Genomic DNA, 24,462 nt, shown 5'->3' with positions numbered 1-24,462 from the left:
TGAGAAGATAAAAGCTCCTGGTGAAGGCCTGTATGGTGGCCGTAGCGGGAATCCACGTCGCTGTAAGTCATAGTAGCTTATTCTCTACAAGCAGCATCCATGATTGGACCGAGCTGTGATCATGGCTGCTTAACCAATTAAGGCCCTTTTACACAGGACGACGGTCGGGCAAACGATGCCAAACACTCGTCCCTGTGTGTCCACGCTCCTGTACTCCTGCAGGGCGCTAGCAGGGCTGCCCGGGCCGTGGGTTACCAGACATGACAGAACGGCCCCCAGCCTGCATGGATTGATGTTAAGGAGGTTTTCTTGGTTTTGAGGCCTTAAAATGTAGAAAACATGAATACTCGCTGATCTCGGCTGCTCCCCGTCCAGCGCTGCACGCCTGCTGCCGCCGCAGCACCAGAGGCAGTGGTCACATGGTGCATCTATGGCCACTGAAGCCTGTGAGAACTAAGCCTCTTAAATCACAGCCTGGGTGTTTGCCGCGCTCTTGTGAAATGGCCCTATGAGCGCAGAAAGTACAGTAATATGCGCAAAAACACATGAGAGCGCCGTTCATGGCGCCAATGAGCTGTGCTTATGTGAGTTTCTGTGCGTATGCTCGTGTGACGGGGCCTGAGGCTGCAAAACTTTTTTTAAGCTTTTAAGTTTTGCTTTATTAGGCTAATAGAAGAAGTACGATGTCCTGCAGGACAGAAGGATTGCAGCGTTTGGGGCCCTAAAGGGAGAGGAAAAAAAGGAACCATGTTTAAACTTCAGAAAGGGACACAGAGGGGCTTAGCTACTAATTCTGGCTAACAGTTAGAGTGGCTACACACAGAATAGAACCCACAAGCAGGCGGAGTCTGTGTGACTTAGTGAGAGCGGGCGGTGAGTTAAAAAAAACCCGATCGGATGTTGAGGCGCGGGATCTAGTCCATCTTCATTACTTCTGTAAGTAAATTGTAGATCCCCAGTAGGATGAGCTCCATGCCTGGCAATGCCGTCCAGTGTGCTACTTGTGCAATGTATGCGGTCCATGATCAGCCGAGCGAGGGTGCAGACTGTTGCGCAAGATGCGTGCACGTCGCACATTTAGAAGCCCAAATCCTGGATCTAAATGAGCGACTGGCAACACAGAGCCATTGGCATCATGGAAAGGAGTTTGGTGCTCACTGAGCAGGCACTCGCTGGGGTAGGGGCGGGGGCGGATCATATAATGGTAGAATTGGAAGTGACTTCCAGGTTCATCGGGTCCAACCCCCTGCTCAGTGCAGGATCACTAAATCATCCCAGACAGATGTCTGTCCGGCCTTTGAACACTTCTACTGAAGCAGAACTCCCCACCTCCCGTGGTAACCTGTTCCACTCATTGATCCCCTCACTGTCTAATATCTAATCTGTGTCTCCTCCCTCTTAGTTTCATCCCATTGCTTCTAGTCTTTCCTTGTACAGATGAGAATAGGGCTGATCCCTCTGCACTGTGACAGCCCTTCAGATAGTTGTAGACCGCTATTAAGTCTCCTCTCAGCCTTCTTTTCTGCTAACCGTTTCTCATAGGACATGATTTGCAGACCGCTCACCATCTTGGTAACTCTTCTCTGAACTTGTTCCAGTTTGTATATGTCTTATATAAAGTGGGGTGCTCAGAACTGGACCCAGTATTCCAGATGAGGTCTGACTAAGGAAGAGTAGAGGGGGATAATGACCTCGCGTGATCTAGACTCTATGCTTCTCTTAATACATCCCAGAATTGTGTTTGCCGTTTTTGATGCTGCATCACATTGTTGACTCATGTTCAGTCTGTGATCTATTAGTATACCCAAGTCTTTTCCCCATGTGCTGCTGCTTAGCCCAATTCCTCCCATTCTGTATGTCATTTTTCTTGCCCAGATGTAGGACTTTGCATTTCTCCTTGTTAAATACCATTCTGTTAGTCGCCGCCCACTGTTCAAGCTTTTCTAGATCTTTTTGAATCCTTTTTCTCTCTCTCCCCTAGTGTTAGCTATCCCTCCTAGCTTTGTGTCATCAGTAAATTTGATCAGTTTCCCACAATTCCCTCCTCCAGATCATTTATAAAAATGTTGACCAACACTGGGCCCAGGACAGAGCCTTGTGGTTCCCCACTTGATACATTCTTCCACTGGGATGTGCAGCCATTTATGACAACTCTTTGAGTACGATCACTCAGCCAGTTGTGAATCCACCTAACAGTTGCCTTGTCAATCCCAGATTTGGTCATTTTTTCAATAAGTCTGGTATGAGATACTTTGTGAAATGCTTTACTAAGGTCAAGATATACTATATCCACCGCATTTCCCTGATCAACCCAGTCGGTGATTCTGTCGTAGAAGGAAATTAGATTTGTCCGGCATGACTTGTTTGTTACAAACCTATTCTGGCTCTGGTTAATTACTCCATTCTCATCCAAGTACTTGCATACATGCTGGTTAATAATGTGTTCAAAGATCTTTCTCGGTATAGAGGTCAGGCTCACAGGCCTGTAGTTTCCTGGATCCACCTTCTTCCCTTTTTTGAAGATAGGGACATTTGCCCTTCTCCAGTCTTCTGGGACTTCTCCTGTTCTCCAGGAATTGTCACAGATTATGGCGAGTGGTTCAGCAATTACCTCCGCTGCTTCCTTTAGTATCCTAGGATGTAATTCATCTGGACCTTGAGACTTGAATTCACATAAGTTAGCCATGTGTTCCCTCACCATCTCTCAGCTCACAGATAGTCTGCATTCTTTTATTCCCCCAATAGCACAGGGAAGATCAGGTACAGATAAGATTTTCTGAGAGAAAATAGGATTTTAAAAGTCCGTCCTTCTCAACATCATTCTTAACCAATTCACCATTTTCATCCTGTAAGCATCCAATAGCATCTGTGACTTTTTTCTTTTGCTTTTGACCCCTCAAATCCTTTTTTAATGCTTTTGGCCTCTCTTACAAGCCTCAGTTCATTATCAGCTTTAGCTTTTCTGACTCTTGCCCTACAGTTTCTGCAGACCCCATTATATTCTTCTTTAGATATTCCCCCCTTTTTCCATTTGATAAACATATTTTTCTCCCTCTTTAACATGTGTACAAGTTCTGTGTTCATCCATCCGGGTCTCTTTAAATGCTTCCCGTTCTTCCTTCTTTTAGAGATTGGTAACGATTGTACTTTGGGAATCTCATTGCACAATATTTCCAAAACGTCTTGGACATTTCTGTCCTTAAGAACATCCAGCCATTGGATTCTTCCTCTTTCTGAGTTCAGTAAAATCTGCCTTTCTGAAATCCAACCTTGAGGTCTGAGTCTTCTCAAGTCTTCCTCCCCTTGTTATCCAGCATTCAAGGATATCATGATCACTGCCTTCTAAGGTCCCGGCCACCCTTACTTCCTCAACTATTCCCTCCCTGTTGGTAAGAATTAGGTCTGAGATAGCAGATCCCCTTGTTTTCTCTTCTACCTTCTGGAAGATAAAGTTGTCAGCAAGAGCGGATAAGAATCTGTTGGATCCATTACTTTTACCTGAGAGATTCCCAACAAATGTCTGGATGGGTAAAATCTCCCATGATCACTATGTTGGGCTTCTTTGAGAGCTTGGCCATGTGATGTAGAAAGACTTCATCCATATCTGCTGCTTGTCCAGGCGGCCTATAGTAAATGCCTACAATGGTGTCCTTTCTTTTTGTCCTTCTTTATAGGCCAAGTATTGTTTTTTTATGATTGGACACATTATTCCGTTGTGTTCTATTGTGATGTCACCATGCCATTCGTCTTGATTCCTTTGATGCTACTTTGTGATGACATGATAGTTGTTGGTCTAGTATGATGATGTCACACTAGTGCTTTCTCTGCCAGGGATATTACTGATGGTATTTAGTCCCAGTGATGTATACTGGGATGTCAGATATGGTGAATAAGGTTACTGTTACATGAATTCTTAGCCCGATGTTACGAGTAACAATTGTCACGGATGTTGATTGGCGCTGCTTTCGTTTTCTTTCTATACGTGGGTCAAGAATCCGCTGATGGGGGTGAACAATCACTAATAAGATCGTCCGCATAGGCCGGCTGTACACACGGTAAAATGTACCACCGACCAGCAAGCAATCAGCCAACGTACGAGCATTTGTTTGTTCGTCGGCTGATAGTTGTGAGATTGTTGGGCGAATGAGCGTTCTGAGGATAATCAGTCCCTGTACAACGACCTTAAACCTGCTTTTATGTTGACAGAAACCAGCCAGACTCTGATAAGGTTTCATGCTTAGACCGGGCACTTCATCAGGTCATACAGCATTGAGGAAACATAGCAAAAAGACCACTAAACCATAGAATCATATCATAGATTGGTAGAGGTGGAAGGGTCCTCTGGGGTCATTGAGTCCGACCCCCTGCTCAGTGCAGAATCACTAAATCATCCCAGACAGATGTCTGTCGGCCTCTGAAGACTTCCATTGAAGGAGAACTCCCCACCTCCCATGGCCACCAGTTCCACTCATTGATCCCCTCACTGTCTCATATCTAATCTGTGTCTCCTCCCTTTCAGTTTCATCCCATTGCTTCTAGTCTTTCCTTCTGCAGATGAGAATAGGGCTGATCCCTCTGCACTGTGACAAACCAGGCGCTCAGATGTAATAGTGGGCGGGGTTAACTATTTAACCCTTTTCTGCCGAAAGCAAAAAAGGGAACGATAACCATTCTGATTGTTCAAGGTGTGAAAAGAAATGTTGCATTATTGTCAACATAAATCACCATAAAGAAGCGACAGCAATATACACAATATAACTACATTGAGGCTCCGTTCCTCCCCTCCCTCCATCCGCCCACATAGGGATCGCTAAGTTTGATCTGCTTTAGCGCGTACATTTTTACGTATCGTAATCCCTCTAATAATGTTCTTTTTGTGGCACGGATGTTATTTGATGCTCGGTTTAGCAGTCTGTTTGCTATTCCAATAGGTTTGTTTTCCCCCTGCTGTATCATCCTGATGAAGCCCCCGGTCGGGGCATGAAACGTGTCGGGTTGGCTCTGACTTGGCACTATAAACAGTTTTTCAGGCATCTGACATTTCTGCGTGAGCCGCTCCTTAGTTCTTTTCTACCAGCACTAATTAACGCACCTGATTTGTAGCATCGCTGGGATGGCGGCAGGGTTTTTCCTTAAAGGGCCCATGACCGTGGTTTCACCTCCTATTACACAGGCGTTGGACAGACGTGTGATACGCGGTGAATGGAATCAATGGCCTTTCGTTGATCCATGCACACCGGTGTGTGGACACTGTGTATCAATATGCACGAGAAATAGATGGCAGCATGCTGTATTTCTCTGCGGACGCAGTGTGAGCCCTATACCTTGGTTTAGGCGGTGTATGATACGCTGTCCATACACAATACATTCCATACGGGCAGCATTTTCATATTTAACCCCACCTGAATCACAGCGGGGAATTAAAAAAAAAAAAAAAAGTTACACTGCACATATTTGTGTGATACGTGGGCATGTGCAGTGCACACACAGCCATATGCAGTATCTGCTAGCTCTCTCCCGGCAGAGCCGATGTATACAAGTTGGTAAACTGCTGCCGGAAGACCGGCAGCTTTTTACACATACGCCCGTGGACAGGAGCCCTAAAGTGGTTGTCCCACTTCTGTGTTGCTGCAGGAAGCAGACAGCTCTGTACATTGCGCAGGGGCCTGGGTTGGTACTGCAGGCCCCTTCACTTCAGTAGAACTCGGCCTCTAGTGCCAACCCAGGCCGTTGCGCAACCTCTGGAGCTTATTCCTGCAGTAAACCAGCTAGAAGTGCCACCTTAAATACCAACGCTCACAATTATCATGCCTTCTGCAAGCAACAACAGAAGGGGAGCGCAAAGCTGAGGCTGTCGGTGTATTACACACGGTGCATAATACACAGGCAGCACTAGTCTTTGGCCTGGTCTCCATACTCCTTGGTAAAGTTCTGTCGTGGTGATGTCACAAGTGCTTGTATTTCTTCATTGAATTGTTTTTAAATATGATGATGTCATAAGTGAGGTTTTATTGCGGGACACGTTTCTGTTGTGGGGATTTCACACGTCTTTGGCGTTATTCCCAGCTGGAGCTCCATTGTGAGGTCACAAGAGTTACCGTCCTTCATGACATCACAAGAGGATGTATCTTTCTTCCTAGTCCCATTGATGATTGTGTAAAGACTGGTGGGCTGAGTTATGAAAACTTTATTGTACATAGCAACCAATCAGAGCAGTTTAAAAAAATAAAAGCTGGGCTGTGATTGGTCGCCGAGGACTACAAAGACTGGTTTTGTTTTTCTTTGTGACATCTAGGATTTTTCGTTAAATGCATTGCTCTGTGATGTCATAAGTGTCTTTATTCCTGTTATGTTCCATTGTGACATCACACTAGTGATAGTATTGGAATATTGCCTGGAAGTAGAGACACTTTGTCTTCTTGGACGCCTTCCAGTTGTCACATCACAATAGTGTTTGTCATTACCCGCGCTCATTGTGCCTCTGATGACGTAGTGTGAGGTCATGATAACACAGGACGGTAAGCCTATGTTCACACAGAGTCTTTGTAAAGGTGGAATCGGCGCTGCAAATTTGCTGCTAAAATTGAATTTAAATTCCGCCCGCATGTCAATTTCCACACTGATTTAATGCAGAGTCCAGATGCAGCAAGCCCGACCTGTGCGAACATAGCCTAAAGCCATGAAGACAATCACTATTATGTAACGGACGCCAGGGAATGGGGTTGTTCCACAGATGTTGCTGACATGAAAGACTGAGCGATAGAAGAGATGAACGATCCAACAACTCCTAAAGGAAGGGGATGATCCTGGGCAGAAGCAAACCGCTGCACGTGGGCATTACTGCAGAACAACAGCTATAGGGGTTACCTGAAAGGCTTCCCAAATATACAGGCCATATTCCCCTCCCCCGCAGCTTCTGGGTGCGGGGAGCTGGCGATGTCACCGACAGCAGGGCCATATAACTGCTGCAACAAATCGTTGGCTCACTTCAGCCGCTGGTTAGTTGTAGCTTTCATAGCACCCGGGGTCAGGATGTGACCCAGACGCTGCGGGGGAGGCGGGTATGGCTTCTGTTAGATTTGTACAGTATGTTGGGCACCTTTTTAAAAAAAAAATGGATGTGTAGCGAGCCGATAACATCTTAGAGAGCCTGTCACATAGGCAAATGCAATACAAGGTGTGGATCTGTGTATCTGGAAGATCCCGGAATGTCATCCAGCCACTCTGGCCCCCAGCCAGGAGCGGCAGCGATCTCTGCTGGAGGAGGGGTGGATCTAGAAGTCCCTGTAGACAATACACAGTGAGGTGAGCCGGGGAGAGCGCCCGTCTGTCTGCCTGCCCGTCTCTCCCCGTCTGTCTTCTCCTGCCCCTCTCATGCAGCATCCAGCACCCACAGCTGCAGTGTGTTTCCAGTTGGCTTCAGTCCAGCCGTACTTTTTCTCCTGCTGCTCTCCACACACGAGGCCTGGAAGCCATAGAAGAGAAGCTGGGAAGTCTGTTGGATGCATATGTTGTGTTTAAGCTGGCAGCATACAGTCAGAAAGGCTTCCTGGGCTTGGACAGAGATACGCTGGAGACACACCATATTGTACGAGAACTGTGATTAGTGCTGCTGAATCTTCTAGTTTTCACGGTGACAGACGGGTCAATGGCAGGGAAACCGTGAAGTAGCTGGCAGCGGACGCAACAATGTAGCGAATGTCTCAGCCACCTTATACAATCCTTCCAAGGTGGCTGGATGCTGCACACTGTCTCCAGATAATACCCTTAACGCTTTCAAGCGGTGGAACTTAAAAAAGAAAACTGCTATTCCTTCACACTTCCCCTAAACCCGTGTCAGCAGAGCAACCAACTCCAGCCGTGGCTTATTGGAGAATAGGGCCAGGCATAACGCAATCCAACATGCCGACTCTTTGTGTCCTAAATCTCCCCTGATGGCAAAAAAACATTCTGTGCTCCGTCCCGCTGACAGCAGGGAGCTCCGGTACTATTGTATCTTGTCACCACCGTCAGCTAGGGGTTTGACAGGGCTTGGATGAAGGAACGCCCCTGTCACACCCCTAGCTCCTGATTGGTAGACATTTTTTAGTTCCAGGAAGATCCTAGCAACGTGGGGATCTACACCCCGCTGCTCCGCACCTCACACTGATCCCTTCCTGCAATCGCCGAGCAGTGAATGAACTGCATGCGACCTAGAGGTGAATGAACACCGCCGCCGGCGGCACTCTCCCTTGCTTTGCAGTTAGAACGGTTGCGTCCGCTGCCAGCTACTCCACTCCCCTGCCTCCTCTCACTTCAGCACGTATCAGCGGCACCACTGCTGAGAGGCAGCTTAGGAGCAGAGTAGCCGTCAGTGCCCGCATCTCAGCACTACAGCACGGGGTACTACAGTGGTGTCGGGGTGTATGTTACCTGGGCGAAAAACTGTGTTCCCGGCCACCTGCCCTGCCGCACAATATTCTCTGTGCTACACCATGCGGGAGCACAGCGTCAGTATTGGTTGCAGCGTGCCCTGGAGGGTTAAGGATTAGTATTGCAGTTGGGCTTAGGTTATAAACTCTAAATGCTTCCATATTACTGCTGTAACATGGAAGCAGTTACAACAAATATTGCAAGCCTAACCCTCTAGGGTGCGCTATAATCAATACCGACCCTGGTAGGATCTTCCAGAACCTGAAAAATGTCTACCAATCAGTAGCTTGGGGTGTTCCTCCATGCAAGCCCTGTCAAACCCCGAGCTTCCGGTGGTAACAAGATACAATAATACCGTGAGCTCCCTCTCACACAATCATGGTTGTTGATGCGCAGCCCCTATGGAGCGTTGTGAAATCTGCGCATCCTATAGAATCACGATGGATGAAAACCACATTAACGTGATTATCTCAGCAGCGGCCCCCAAACTGCCCCTGGGGACTCCCACAGAACTCGCAGGGGGTTCTTTATCTCCATTTATGTGCATCTTAAAGCGCCAGAGTCGTGTAATGCATCCCCGCGCCGCAGCCAATCTGCACGCAGCTTTTTATGGGTGTTTATTAGGGGTTCTGGTGGCTCCTCCTCCACGGCGGCCAGCGCTCCCGTTTCGGCTTTATGATCATTTACAACCAGTTTACATGATCTTTGCATCGTCTCCTTAGTGATTCGGTTCTTCCCTGCGGCACGGTTTTTTGCGGCTTCCCATAGAAGGCTGCTGGTTCTCCGGGTCAATAATACCGCGGCGCGGAGTACAAGTCGCCAAATCTCTTAGTGTATCGATGTCTAACCTCCTTTTCCCAGCGCCATGGATGGACGCGGTCCGGTTTTACGGGGCAAGTTGTGTTTTTCAATTTAATCTACCAGAAAATGTAACTTTCAAAAAGTGTTTAATTGGGCTGAAAAATTTAAGAAAAACTGCAATTTTTCCGTTGTTTTTTGGTTTTGGTTATATCGGCGTGCACGCCGCCACGAGGACAGCCGCGCCTCATTCATCCCGATTACAGCGGCTCCAAATTTATACCGTTTTTCTTTTCTGAAATATTTTACTACGTTTATAAAATGGAAAAAACTTTTCCTTTCCCAAATAAAGCCGTTTGCGGCCCGCGGCGCCGTAACGTTATTCCCCCCGTGAGGGCTCGTATTTGCAGGCAAGCTGTAGTGTTTACTGGTAACACGTCCCGATTCAGGCTACTAAAAAGAAAAAAAAAGGCAAATCTGGCGTTGCTTCAAGCTCCACGCACGGTGCAGCTTATAATGCCACATTTTACTACTTTGCACTTTTACGGACGATACTAAATGGTACTAAATGCCGTTTGGGGCTTTTTTTGCTTTCATTTTCTTATGCATATACTAGGACGTTTTATTTTTTTTTACTCCAAGTCTTTCACTTGTTTTAGCCCCCAAAGGGTCTTCATGTAATCATCTGATCGCAGGAACAATACACAGCAATACTTCTATACTGCACTATATTGTACTCTTACTGGCAGCCGATTACGTCAGGCTTCATAGACCAAACTACATGACAAACCTGAGCAGCAGCCGGGGCGACCCATCAGCAGCTCGTGATCATGTAGCGGGCCGATGTGCCAGAGGGGGAGGCGCAGCAGCCCCCGCCCGACTAGCTGCCTCTATGCTACAGTTGAACTGTTAAATGGCCGCGGTTGGCGCTACCTCCGATGTCCGACAGTTGGGCACGGCTGCCGCGTACGGAGCAGGTTTCCTTCCAAGTGCCCTCACCTCCAGCCCCAACGAGCCGCACTCATCTTATAGGTCAGCAAACAGTTAAGCATCCCAAGGCAAATACACACATTCCCATCCCGTAGGAGCGCCAACCATAAAATCAGGCACGTTGTTTTAGGTTAGAAGCAGCTCACCGCTTTACGCTATTTCCATTCTTTTGCGCAGGTCTGAAGGTGACGCTATGACCTTTATGTATGTGAAGCCTATAAGCAGTGCGGACTATATGAAAGCCGCAGGAGCGCTGAACCTTCACGCCGCGCTCTTCTGTCCAGCGACAGCTCCGATACAAAAAGGGAGGGACCAATGCAGTGCAATATGGGAGACGTTTCTGTCCGCCATCTTTTGCGCAGGATAGGAGAGCTGCGAGTGACACTTTTCTGTCCAGCGTTAAAAATTGACAGCGACCAAAATTACGTAACCAGAGAGCGCTCCGACTCGCAAATTAAACGCTCCGCTTCTGTCCTGGTTTTCACCCCAATGTAGTTTTCTGCATCGAAGATGGAAACGCGGGGGAGCCGGCGCTGGAAGGAACCTGCGATCTCCTACTTGGCTCTTGCCAGCAGCCGTCTATCATCTCTCTGCCGGCCAATGTACAGTGTGTCCGGGAAGTCCTCACACCCGCTCACTTCTTTACATCTTGTGTCCCCCTCATTCTGCACTCAGCACCCCATAATGACCAAGAGACAACAGAACCCGAGAAATATTTGTACGTTTCTTTTAAATGAAATACTACAATTTAGCAGTGACGTCAGTATCCCCCCTCTGGTGACACTTGTAGCTCCAGGGCTGCCATCTCTCTTGATCATCTCAGAGATGTTTCTACACCCTGATAGGAGTCACTTGTGGGATGTTCAGCTGATTGGACATATAACAGGGGGGGTGGGGTGTCTTTTAAAGTCTCACCGCTCACAATGTATATCAGAGCCAAAACCAATCCATGAGGACAGAACTGCTTGTAGAACTCAGAGACAGGATTGTGTGCAGGCGCAGATCTGGAGAAGCTACAAAAACATTTCTGCTGCCCTGAATGTTCCCAAGAGCCCAGCGGCCCCCATAATACTTACATGGGAGAGCAACCAAGACTCTTCCTAGAGCCACCGACCCACCAAACTAAGGGGAGAAGGGTCTTGTAAGAGAGGAGACCAAGAACCCAGCGGCCCCCATAATACTTACATGGAAGAATATCCAGGACTCTTCCTAGAGCTGCCAACCCCCAAACTAAGGAGAAGGGTCTTGTTAGACAGGAGACCAAGAACCCAGCGGTCACTGTGGCTGAGCTCAAAAACTCCTGTGTGTAAATGGGAGAAACTTCCAAAAGGTCAACCATCCCTGCAGCCTCCACCAATCTGGGATTTATGGCAGAGAGGCCAGAAACAAGCTCCTCAGTAAGACACATGGAAGCCCCCTGGAGTTACCAAAAAGAGCCTACAGGACCCTCAGACTGTGAGAAACTAGATTCTCTGCTCTGTTGGCACCAAGATGGAACTTTCTAGCCTCTAAGTCAGGGGTGTCAAACTCATTGTCACCGAGGGCCACATCAGGCTTATGTTGACCTTCAAAGGGCCGATTGTAAGGCTGCAGGTCGCTCTGAGAATTCTCGCAGTGGGACCCGACCCGAGCCTCTGCAGGAACCAGCGCGGCTCTCACCAGCCCCCGCGGCTCCGGCTCTGTGATGTGCCGGCTGCCTCGCACAGAAATAGAACATGCCGCAATTTTTTTTCCGTGCAAGATTTCGCGCGGACAAATCGCGGCCGTCTGCCTAGGATTGTGTTTTCTAATGCAATCCTATGGCAGCTTCCACGGGCGGAAATTCTGCGGGAAATACCGCCGCGGAATTTCCGCCCATGTGCAGGGGGCCTAAGACAGTACAGTAAGGGCCCGTTCACACCAGCGTATTTGCGCACATAATATGCAGTGAATAGAAGCCATTGATGTCAGTGAGTTCAGTCACATGATGTATATTGTCACACAGCATGACCTATATTGTTATGTACTGCGCACCCCAATAGGCCACTGAAGTGACTGGGCCGCGCAATTACGTGGTGAATGCGCAGGAAACCGGTGTATTCGCTGCATATTTGCGCACCATCTCAGAGGGCCCATCTGTGTTCCTTTTTACGTACGCAAATATACAGGCATAAGCGATTTTCGATCGTGCAAATAGATAGCGTATTTGTGCGACCGAAATACAATTACACCCGTATGAACGAGCGCTAGTAGTGACCCTGATAGAGGCCCCAGTAAAAATAACGACCCCACAGTGGCCCAATTAGTAATATTAACCTCCATAGCAACGTTATAATTAAAAGCCCCCCCTCAGTAATAATAATAAGCAGCCCCTCCCCAGTAATAAGCAGCAGCCCCCCCCAGTAATAAGCAGTCCCCCACCCAATAATACCCCCTCCCTAGTAATAAGCAGCCCCCCACCCAGTAATAAGCAGCCCCCCACAACCCATATACTTACCTCTTCCTTCCTGTTAGCGCCACTCCCCCTCTGCTCGCGCTGAGCCCGCATGCACACTGACGTCAGTGTGTGGCCCGGCACGCTTCCTCCCTGAGTCCTCTCCTGCGGAACTGATGAGCAAGGGACTCAGGGGAGGAGGAGCCTGGCTGCACACTGACGTCAGTGTGCGCAGGGGTCAGCGGTAACAGCGCGATTACCACCGGGGAGCTGCAGCACCTCCGCTGGTAATTGCTGCAGTGGTGAGCCGCGTCGGCACGCTGCGGGCCGGATTCGGCCCTCAGGCCTTGTGTTTGACACATGTGCTCTAAGTGTTCTGTTTGGAGGAAACCAGGTGCCGCTCAGCACCTGCCCAATACCATCGCTACAGTGAAGCCTGGTGGTGGAGCATCATGTGGGGGAGGGGAGAGCAGTCAGGGTGGATGGAAAGCTGAAAGAAGCAAAGTACAGAGATCATGACCACCTGATCCAGAGCCCAAGGGACCTCAGACTGGGCAGAAGGGTCACCTTCCAACAAGACAAGGGCCCTAAGACCCCAGCCAAGACAACACAGGAGTGGGGGCAACTCTGTGAATGTCCTTGAGGGGCCGGCCAGAGCCCTGAACCTAATGGGACATCTCTGGAGAGACCTGACAATGGTTGTCCGCAGACGGCCCCCATTCAACCTGACAGAGGGCAAAAAAACTCCCAAATCCAGGAGTGCAAACCTTGTGGCATCATCCCCAAGAAAACTGGAGGCTGGAATAACTGCCAGAGGGGCTCCGACTAATACTGAGTGCAGGGTGTGAATACTGATGTCACTGCAGGGTGTGAATACTTATGTCACTGCAGGGTGTGAATACTTATGTCACTGCAGGGTGTGAATACTGATGTCACTGCAGGGTGGGAGGTTTTAATTTTTAAGACATTTACAAACATTTCTCCGGTTCTGTTGTCGCTCTGTCTTTATGGGGTCCTGAGTGCAGAATGAGGGGGACACAACGACACAACATAACTTGTAAAAGAAAAAGAGGATCTGAAGACTTTCCGGACCTCCTGGATTTTCTATCATCTCTCAGCCCAATGGGAGACATTTTATGAATACGATCCTAATTCTCCATAAGAGGTTGAAGCTAATGAAAGGTATGTAACGGTTGGGATCTGCAGCAGACCGCCCATCGGCAGTCAGTCCCAGGAAGGTAGATGGACTTCAAGATTTCACATTCAGCAATGCAATCAGATAGAAGTGGCGCCTCTTTGTGGAGGTAATCTCGGCATGGCAGTTAGGTGAGGTTTCTCCTGTCGGAGGACGTAAGAGACGCCCTGCGGGTGGAAGACGTCTGTGTCTGAATGGGGAAAGGCCAGATTACCTGCTTGGCGCACTGAGTAATAATTCTGCAGTACTCGAGAGTGAGCCATAACTCAGAATCCGCCCCCCCTCTCTCCTGATTGGTCTTTTCACATTCTTGCATGTATTGGGGGAAGGATTCTTGAGCTCCGTTTCAATCTGATTTCTTCGGCAAGCGTCCCATCTTGGTCTGGATGTTCCGCAGCAGAAAGAAGAGGATGGTAACAGCTAAGCAGGTCATCTCAGCCGCCCAGAAGGCCGTGTCCCAACCATAATGTTTAGCAACTGAGCTGAAAGGGAGTCCTGCCAGAAACCCGCCAACTGCAAGGAAAAAGGGTAAAACATGAGACACCCCACGTATAACGGCCATTAGAGAAGGTCAATGCAGCATCCAAGCGCAGCAATGAAGCTCGCGGAGAATAGCGCCATAGGACGGAATTAACCCCTTAAGGCCGCAGCTCTTTTATTTACCCACTTTCAAAAAGTAACCCTTATATATCCTCCTACTCGCTGCCTGAGGGTTGTTGGTGTTTTTGCGGGACGAGTTGTGTTTTTCAACAGTTCTATTTACTGTACTGAGAAAACAAGTTTCTAAGTGGAGTGCAATGGAAAATAAACCCAATGCCGCCATCTTTGGGAGACTACGTTTTTTACGGCGCACTCACTGCAACAAAAATAAGTTTATCCTGTGGGTCGGTGCGATTACAGCGATCCCAAATGGATTTATTCTTAAAGAACAGGTTTACAACAATGTATTTTCTGTCGCCGTCTTCTAATCCACCATCTTTCTGTCGCCGGCGTTGGCGCGGGCTCGTTCTTCGCTGATCGCCCTGTGGTTGCTATTGGTACATCTTGGAGTACATACTACTTTGTGATCGCTTTTTATTACATTTCTTCATGGAGACGGGGTTACTAGATCGGCCCCTGACGGACGCGGCGAGATTATAAATACGGGAACTAAATAATATAATTAATATCCTTTATTTTTACAATAAAACTTTCACTTATTTTTACTTTTGGTTTATCTTTTTAGTCTCGTTCGACGCCTTATATCACATACTGCAGCGGTGTGCGGTCTGCAGGCGCATCTTAATAAACAGGAATATGTGGCAGCCCTATGCCCCTCACAAGGTCCAGGGCTGCCACGACTCCTGCTCGGCACCCCGCGGTCTCATCACAGAGAGGCCATGTAAATGCTGCTGAACAAGCGCCACTGCCGGACCAATACAAATGTCCCGGGCCTCAGAACGCGGCGACGCAGTCAAGTGGTTTTTCTTTAAGTGTGCAAAAGCAGTAAATAAAAATAAACTCTCTATAAACCCGCAGTAATCAGACAACGTGAACCCTATGGTGTCGGCTGTCTTATCCCCAACCAGAAAACGTAATCCAAGTTCTACAACCCGTTATACGAACCCCAGAGGGCGACCATTAAAACAACTCATCCCTAAAAACCAACCCTCATACGGCCGTCAGCAACTGCAATGTGGAGGTGGAATTGTTTGGTCACCGTATCCCTCCTATCACAGGGTCATGTGACCGCTGCAGCCAATTACCACTTGTGTGCAACTGAGGATGAGCCAGTGGTTGGCTGCAGCGGTCACATGACCCTGTGATGGGAGGTCATCGATGCAGCGGGGGAGTATGACTATGTTCTCTAAGCAGATTTCATTTTCTTTAGTTTTCTCCCCCAAAACCCCTTTAGCTACGAGAAACAGAAGTCTGCACAGCGCTGTATGGAAACACTAGAACAATAGTCCTCCGGACTTCACCCGATGCCCCAGTGGCGCCCCCTGCACTTGATGAGCAGCCGATTACTGACCGATCCCAAGTTACAGCCAGTAACGTCTCCCCGTGATGGGAAGGGGTCCGAATGGTCAGAGCTCCACGGGAATCGGGTAACTTTCCTGTTTTTATACAACACTGAGCAGATTTCATTTTAGTGTGTTCCCCCCAGACCGCCCCCTTGTGGCCAGGACAAAGAATGCAAATCACCAGAGCAAGCTCTGTGCTGAAACGGAAGTAGCAAGGAATGCTGGGAAAGCACAGAGTTGTGACTGCAGCTTGAGCCTCTTGATGTGGCGGGTCAATGATGTGTGAAAACTTAAATAAGGGCCTCCTGGCGGACGCAGATGCCCAAAAGTCGTCCCAGCGATGATCCTTCCTGTGCTTTTACAAGGGAAAGATCATCAATAGTGAGCGGAGGGGGTCATCCCGGCCCCCAGGAGGGGGTCATCCCAGCCCCCGACCTCCATCCTCTGGAGGGCGTCATCTTGGCCCCCGACCTCCATCCTCTGGAGGGGGTCATCCTGGCCCCCCCAGTCTCCATCCTCTGGAGGGGGTCATCCTGGCCCCCCCAGTCTCCATCCTCTGGAGGGCGTCATCCCGGCCCCCGGCCTCCATCCTCTGGAAGGGGTCATCCTGGCCCCCCCAGTCTCCATCCTCTGGAGGGGGTCATCCTGGCCCCCGGCCTCCATCCTCTGGAGGGGGTCATCCTGGCCCCCGGCCTCCATCCTCTGGAGGGTGTCATCCTGGCCCCCGGCCTCCATCTTCTGGAGGGGGTCATCCTGGCCCCCGGCCTCCATCCTCTGGAGGGGGTCATCCTGGCCCCCGGCCTCCATCCTCTGGAGGGGGTCATCCTGGCCCCCGGCCTCCATCCTCTGGAGGGGGTCATCCTGGCCCCCGGCCTCCATCCTCTGGAGGGGGTCATCCCGGCCCCCGGCCTCCATCCTCTGGAGGGGGTCATCCCGGCCCCCGGCCTCCATCCTCTGGAGGGGGTCATCCCGGACCCCGGCCTCCATCCTCTGGAGGGGGTCATCCCGGACCCCGGCCTCCATCCTCTGGAGGGGGTCATCCCGGACCCCGGCCTCCATCCTCTGGAGGGGGTCATCCCAGCCCCCCGGCCTCCATCCTCTGGATGACTCCAGAGGAGGATAAGGCAGCTTGTCATCCAGAGGCTCCGGCACGGATGCGGCAGACAACGGCCGGCTGCTTTATTTCATCCGGGAAGCTTCCAGCTGCATTCTGGGAGCCGGACTGACCGCATTATAGTGAATGGTTTCCGTCCGGCGGCTCAGATCCGCCACAGGATGGAGCCAAACAACGAATAGGAGCCGCGGTGCAAGTGTGAATGTGGCCTACACTCCAAAGTGAAGTGTTAACAAATTGCACTTACTATTCGCTGACAGCGCCACGATGGCATGGGAGGTTCCGCAGAAGTTGGAAGGGGCACTTTCATTAGCAATAACTCCAAACAGAGCTATCGGACCGTACGAAGAAAAACCAAAGACGGCTCCTAGGATCAGGATCCAAACCTGCCGCAGGAAAAACAGAGAATTAATTGTGCGGTTATACATGAGGAATAAGGGAATAAACAATGGAACGGCGATGACATATTGTGGCCAGTGACCCCGCCGATCAGCTGCCTGCTATCAGGGGTTGGACCGGAAGCAGTGACCTCTGACCCCGGTGTAGTGGCTGGCGCTGGTAATTGCAGACTGGGGTCTCATTAAGATCAATCAGAGCTGCGCCTGCAGTCACTACTCGGGTCGGATCCAACCCGTGCGATGTGGCCTGGACCCCAGCCGATCAGTGGTTAATGGCCTATCCTGAGCGGACCTCATCAGTCATATTTGCCCAGAGGAGCCCTTTACTTTTTTTTATTAGACTTTTTGAACATTCTGAATGATTTGTCAGTCATTAAACAGAAGGAACACCCCGAGTGACACTCTAAGGCCTCACGTCCACCGGCGGGTTTGAAGTGCGGAACCGCGCAGATGATCCGTAGTTCAAGCTGCCCATAGAAAGACACGGGCGTCCGCAGCTTAATTAAGGCATGCAGATTTGTTTTGTGAACCTTCTGGTCCGGAAAACACATCACAGCACGCTCTATTTTGCCACGGATCCCGCTAAGACGGCTTCATTTGAAGTAATGGAAGCCGTCCGATCCGCGGCACAGCCATGGCTGTCACTGCAGACGTGCAGCGGATCCCGCGGGAAGGCAGGAGATTTAAAAATAAAGATCTCCACCGCGCACGCTCTCCACAGAGGTGAAGAATGACGCAGCGATGCAGAGGATCCAGAAGGGTAAGTAATGTCCTCTTGCCGCGGGCAGGGTAGGATTCCGCTGCAGGCTTCCACCCACGGAGTCCGACCCGCCCGCGGACATGAGGCCTAATGCTGAGTGCACAATGCAGAGTCCAAGAACAACACAGGCAGAATCCCCCTGGGCCCTGGAATAGGCATCATCTAATATGCAGTGCTGCCTGCAGGCCAAACCTCCATCCCAGCAGAGAAGAGGCAACCTACAACTTCTGGTCAGATGGAAGGAACTGACAGACATTGTAAGACAGACAGAAACCTCTTGCTCGTTCAGATTGGACATCTCAGCGAGAGGCTGGAGAGCGAGAGACAAGATCCCATCAACCTGAGAGAAAGTGAAGAGCAAAGAAGAAAAGAGAAAACATAAGTATAAAGAGGAGGGAAGGAGCAGCAATGCGCTGCGGTAGTTGTGACGGCCGGGTCTGACCCCAGCAGAAAGGTGTAAACTTCTTGCACAAGTTTTGTTACCTTTGGTGATCCTGGAGTGACTGTAACACGGAACAGAAACAAAGACACTACCATGCCAGCCATCATAGTCAGAAGCAGACCGTGGCGAGGGTTGCCGTAGTTCCTCAGACCGACCTAACAGCGACCACAGAGGAGAGAAACGGCTTAATACAAGAAGGGAAAAAGAGAAAAAACATCCCCAAATGTTCACTAGGATGTAAATCAGCAGAGGTTTCTATGGCGATTTAAAGGGGCAGTAACTTCTGCTATCTACCAGCTTGTTAGTCTCATCATTTCCGTAATATACTTGCATTAAAAATGTTGCTTTACCGCTATGAATCACGTCTGAAGTGGCTGCCACTAGGGGGCTCCCTCCCAGCTTCTCCAATCCACTGTCTGTAAGGCACAGAGCTTCTGTAGTAACAAGGACTTGGAGACGTTAGTTACTATCTTTACAGGCAGCTCCTGCTTACTCAGAGGCTGCAGACTGACAGATCTGCAGACAGTGATAACAATCTCCACAATCTCTGCCTCTCCTGGGTGGGTGTGTACACACATTATATTGGGTTTACTCATGATTTGGCCAGAATACTTGAATCATCCTGGACGAGCAGAGGTGTGGGCATTCAGATACTGCCCCCTGTTAATTGGACCACAGACTGTGCAATGCAGCAAGGGAAGTAAGGGCAAGGAAGTGCAGGACAATGAACCACTGGCAGAATGCTAGGCCTACCTGCATGAAAGTGGATTACAAGCAACAGGGCAACAAAAAATGAGGGAAGACTAACAGACATGAAACAGGGTGCAAACAGCAGCAAATGAGGGTAGGGGGGGACCAGGTGTATTCTAGAAAACTTGTTAAACTCAGGTACACTTTAAATTTGGTTGAGTAGAACTGGTTGAAGTCCAGGTATTGTAGCCATAACAGACGCCAAAATAGTTAACTGAGAATAGCAGATTTCCAAATCGCCCCATTACGTTTTAAAAAGTGAAACCTATTAACCCACTTATGCTGCTCTCTCCTTGGGCTGCATAAAGTAGTGATACACATGCTGATGTCAGCAGAGAGCAGGATCTCTTCTCTCTCTCTGAGCTGGTGGGTGTAGACTGCTGCTATGATGTCTCCATACACTGCACACATAGGAGAGCAGGATCTCTTCTCTCTCTGAGCTGGTGGGTGTAGACTGCTGCTATGATGTCTCCATACACTGTACACATAGGAGAGCAGGATCTCTTCTCTCTATCTGAGCTGGTGGGTGTAGACTGCTGCTATGATGTCTCCATACACTGTACACATAGGAGAGCAGGATCTCTTCTCTATCTCTGAGCTGGTGGGTGTAGACTGCTGCTATGATGTCTCCATACACTGTACACATAGGGGAGCAGGATCTCTTCTCTATCTCTGAGCTGGTGGGTGTAGACTGCTGCTATGATATCTCCATACACTTTACACATAGGAGAGCAGGATCTCTTCTCGCTCTCTGAGCTGGTGGGTGTAGACTACTGCTATGAGATCTCCATACACTGTACACATAGGAGAGCAGGATCTCTTCTCTGTCTCTGAGCTGGTGGGTGTAGACTGCTGCTATGATGTCTCCATACACTGAACACGTAGGAGAGCAGGATCTCTTCTCTATCTGAGCTGGTGGGTGTAGACTGCTGCTATGATGTCTCTATACACTGTACACATACGAGAGCAGGATCTCTTCTCTATCTCTGAGCTCGTGGGTGTAGACTGCTGCTATGATGTCTCCATACACTGTACACATAGGAGAGCAGGATCTCTTCTCCATCTCTGACCTGGTGGGTGTAGATGGCTGCTATGAGGTCTCCATACACTGTACACATAGGAGAGCAGGATCTCTTCTCCATCTCTGACCTGGTGGGTGTAGATGGCTGCTATGATGTCTCCATACACTGCACACATAGGAGAGCAGGATCTCTTCTCTATCTCTGAGCTGGTGGGTGTAGACTGCTACTATGATATCTCCATACACTGTACACATAGGAGAGCAGGATCTCTTCTCTATCTGTGAGCTGGTGGGTGTAGACTGCTGTTATGATGTCTCTATACACTGTACACATAGGAGAGCAGGATCTCTTCTCCATCTCTGAGCTGGTGGGTATAGACTGCTGCTATGAGGTCTCCATACATTCTACACACATAGGAGAGCAGGATCTCTTCTCTATCTCTGAGCTGGTGGGTGTAGACTGCTGCTATGATGTCTCCATACACTGTACACATAGGGGAGCAGGATCTCTTCTCTATCTCTGAGCTGGTGGGTGTAGACTGCTGCTATGATATCTCCATACACTGTACACATAGGAGAGCAGGATCTCTTCTCTCTCTCTGAGCTGGTGGGTGTAGACTGCTACTATGATATCTCCATACACTGTACACATAGGAGAGCAGGATCTCTTCTCCATCTCTGACCTGGTGGGTGTAGATGGCTGCTATGAGGTCTCCATACACTGCACACATAGGGGAGCAGGATCTCTTCTCTCTCTCTGATCTGGTGGGTGTAGACTGCTGCTATGATGTCTCCATACACTGTACACATAGGAGAGCAGGATCTCTTCTCTATCTGTGAGCTGGTGGGTGTAGACTGCTGTTATGATGTCTCCATATACTGTACACATAGGAGAGCAGGATCTCTTCTCCATCTCTGAGCTGGTGGGTATAGACTGCTGCTATGAGGTCTCCATACATTCTACACACATAGGAGAGCAGGATCTCTTCTCTATCTCTGAGCTAGTGGGTGTAGACTGCTGCTATGATGTCTCCATACACTGTACACATAGAAGAGCAGGATCTCTTCTCTATCTCTGATCTGGTGGGTGTAGACTGCTGCTATGATGTCTCCATACACTGTACACATAGAAGAGCAGGATCTCTTCTCCATCTCTGAGCTGGTGGGTGTAGACTGCTGCTATGATGTCTCCATACACTGTACACATAGGAGAGCAGGATCTCTTCTCTATCTCTGAGCTGGTGGGTGTAGACTGCTGCTATGATGTCTCCATACACTGTACACATAGGAGAGCAGGATCTCTTCTCTATCTCTATGATGATGGGTGTAGACTGCTGCTATGAGGTCTCCATACACTGCACACATAGGAGAGCAGGATCTCTCCTCTATCTCTGAGCTGGTGGGTGTAGACTGCTGCTATGAGGTCTCCATACACTGTACACATAGGAGAGCAGGATCTCCTCTCTCTGAGCTGGTGGGTGTAGACTGCTGCTATGATGTCTCCATACACTGTACACATAGGAGAGCAGGATCTCTTCTCTGTCTCTGAGCTGGTGGGTGCAGACTGCTGCTATGATGTCTCCATACACTGTACACATAGGGGAGCAGGATCTCTCCTCTATCTGTGAGCTGGTGGGTGTAGACTACTGCTATGAGGTCTCCATACACTGCACACATAGGAGAGCAGGATCTCTCCTCTATCTCTGAGCTGGTGGGTGTAGACTGCTGCTATGATGTCTCCATACACTGTACACATAGGAGAGCAGGATCTCTTCTCTATCTCTGAGCTGGTTGGTGTAGACTGCTATGAGGTCTCCATACACTGTACACATAGGCGAGCAGGATCTCTTCTCTATCTGTGAGCTGGTGGATGTAGTCTGCTGCTATAATGTCTCTATACAGTGTACACATAGGAGAGCAGGATCTCTTCTCTACATCTTACTGCATCCCATAACTAACAGCAGCATGGAGGACATTATATAGCAGTACTGAGCAGTGTAGAGGTGATAGCAGTAGCGATGAGACAGTAAACTGTATTAGCTGCAGCCTGTGTGTGAGCCTCTCTGTGTTACTCCCATTTTCTTCTATCGGCAGCATGGGAGAACCGTCGCCGCACACATTTCCTGTGATCTATCTCAGTGTCTCTGTTGCTAGACACAGACAGGAAAGCAAATTAGATGGAAGTGAGACCCCTAGTGGCCAGCACATTTTTCAGCACAAAAACAGCATTTTGGGTAAAAAAAAGTGATTAGTGCTTTTGCCAGTTATCACATTGGTTATCATGTAAGTTGTTTCACAGCGCAGTGCCTGTTTACATGTGGTGCATACTGGCATACAGATAGGTTTCTGCTTAGTGGCCCTAGATTCGGTCACTGCCTGCCTTGTGTGACGGGAAGAGTATTTAGCAGGTTACAGACTGCATTTGTAACGGCCGCATTCACTTACCTTTGCCACAGCCCGATCAGACAGCAGTCCTGCAGCAATGCTGCCTACGAGTCCTCCGACCTCCAGAGCGCTCATGTACGAGCTTCCTGAAACAGACCAATAGTTTAACATCTTGGAAGGGTCGTCCCGCGGGTACTAATTTACAGCAGCAGGATCACTACGTCGCCCCAACTGGATGCAGAGGGTCTGGATGGGCCGCTGGACCTGTGTGATCACCAGTGCCGGACACATGAGAGCCGCGTCTTACATGCTGGTCGACGCTGCTGTGAAGCGCCAAATGGATTAGGAGGCGCACGCCCATTCAGACGGTTTTCACTTGTTTCGGGCCGTCTGTGCACTAAATCTGAAACGTACGCTCATCTATGAGCTGGTGTGGGTTTGAGCTACAATTTACAGTTTTGGGAGTAAATTATAGTAAATTGATGGACCACAAGTGGCCCCGCCCTCCTTTTAAAAAGTTTCAGAGCCAGCTTAACCGTTCAAAAGCCAGAATGTTTGGTACTTGTGCCAAAATCGGAACTTTTATATAGCGGGTGGGGACAATGTTATCAGCGCTCCCCGTGGAGAACGACTGATAAAGATGAGCGTTAAAATCAAGTGAGCTTGATTTTAATGATCAGCAAAAAGAGCCCGAAATGCGGGGGGCCCCGCGCCCATTTACACGCACCGATTATCGCTAAAACGATCTCCGATTAGCGAGTTTTTAGCGATAATCGTCCAGTGTCAATGGGCCTTCAGTTGGCACTATTAAACAGCATCAGTCAATCTGCCTCGGTATTTGTGTTCCGTTCCCCCTGATCTAACTCTGAAAACTGACACTTACCCCATGAATAAGTCTGTTACTAATTGTAGTGATCGGGGCGGATGACACGGTTATGATGAGTCCATAGATACCTTCATCCGTTACCATTTCTGAGAGACCCCTCCTCCATAGTGTTGCACGCCATATGCAAATTAACCTCCGACCATCTGATAGGCGGTCCATCTCTATTTGCAGTCCGGGCTCACTCCCTTCCCAACACCTTAAAACCCACCCCTTTTTGGCCTTAGTGATGTCTCCAGCTCCGCCCACTGGAGATGTTCCACGTTCCACCACAATGTGTGCGCACTGCTCTGTGCCATCATGGTGCTCAACACTATGGAGGAGGGTTCTCTCAGGAATGGCAACCCACTGGAAATTTATAAAGGTATTTAGGGAGGAGTCACAAATTAGATATTAGACAGTGAGGGGGATCAATGAGTGGAACAGGTTGCCACGGGAGGTGGGGAGTTCTCCTTCAATGGAAGTCCTCAGAGGCCAGATAGACATTTGTCTGGGATGATTTAGTAATCCTGTACTGAGCAGGGGGTTGGAGCTGATGACCCCGATGACCACAGAGGACCTGATGACCACAGAGGACCCGATGACCACAGAGGACCAGATGACCCTGATGACCACAGAGGACCCTGATGACCCCGATGACCACAGAGGACCCTTCCAACTCTACCATTCTGTCATTCTATGGATTCCTCATAACAGCACACGTGGAATCGTGTCGTCTGCTCCGATCACTACAATTAGGTGAAGAATAGGAAGCTGATTTGTGCCTGAAGCTCCCTACTTGCAATGACCTCCCTGCGGCCCGCTGCGGGTCTTCCCTCTACACCTGCAGTATTCACTACACCACTCCGTGTAAATAAGACTACAGACGCACGGTCATATTTTCAGGCCGCGTTCTGTC

At 49.3% G+C, this 24,462-nt stretch overlaps 1 protein-coding gene and 1 long non-coding RNA gene across 5 annotated transcripts in view; both read right to left on the bottom strand.

The window, feature by feature from the left end:
* Positions 1-5,435: 5,435 nt before the first annotated feature.
* LOC136631745 (uncharacterized) lies at positions 5,436-12,526 on the bottom strand. Its single transcript, XR_010793084.1, has 2 exons — positions 7,368-12,526; positions 5,436-7,335 (listed from the first exon to the last, which is right to left on the bottom strand). It is a non-coding gene; the product is annotated as an uncharacterized lncRNA (long non-coding RNA).
* A 111-nt stretch (positions 12,527-12,637) lies between these two features.
* SLC37A4 (solute carrier family 37 member 4) overlaps positions 12,638-24,462 on the bottom strand; it is a 69,491-nt gene continuing 57,666 nt past the window's right edge. For 3 of the 4 annotated variants that reach the window (XM_066606057.1, XM_066606058.1, XM_066606056.1), the window contains exons 6-10: positions 22,742-22,827; positions 18,567-18,680; positions 18,358-18,423; positions 17,173-17,311; positions 12,638-14,321 (exon numbers count right to left, since the gene is read on the bottom strand). In XM_066606057.1, the coding sequence (XP_066462154.1) occupies positions 14,155-14,321; positions 17,173-17,311; positions 18,358-18,423; positions 18,567-18,680; positions 22,742-22,827 (572 nt within the window). In that variant the 3' untranslated portion in view covers positions 12,638-14,154. The remainder of the gene's footprint in view (positions 14,322-17,172; positions 17,312-18,357; positions 18,424-18,566; positions 18,681-22,741; positions 22,828-24,462) is intronic. The other variant, XM_066606059.1, reaches the window with a different exon arrangement.

This window comes from Eleutherodactylus coqui, chromosome 6 (assembly GCF_035609145.1).
Source record: "Eleutherodactylus coqui strain aEleCoq1 chromosome 6, aEleCoq1.hap1, whole genome shotgun sequence".
Lineage (NCBI taxonomy): Eukaryota > Metazoa > Chordata > Amphibia > Anura > Eleutherodactylidae > Eleutherodactylus > Eleutherodactylus coqui.
This window is presented reverse-complemented; position numbering and strand designations above follow the sequence as displayed.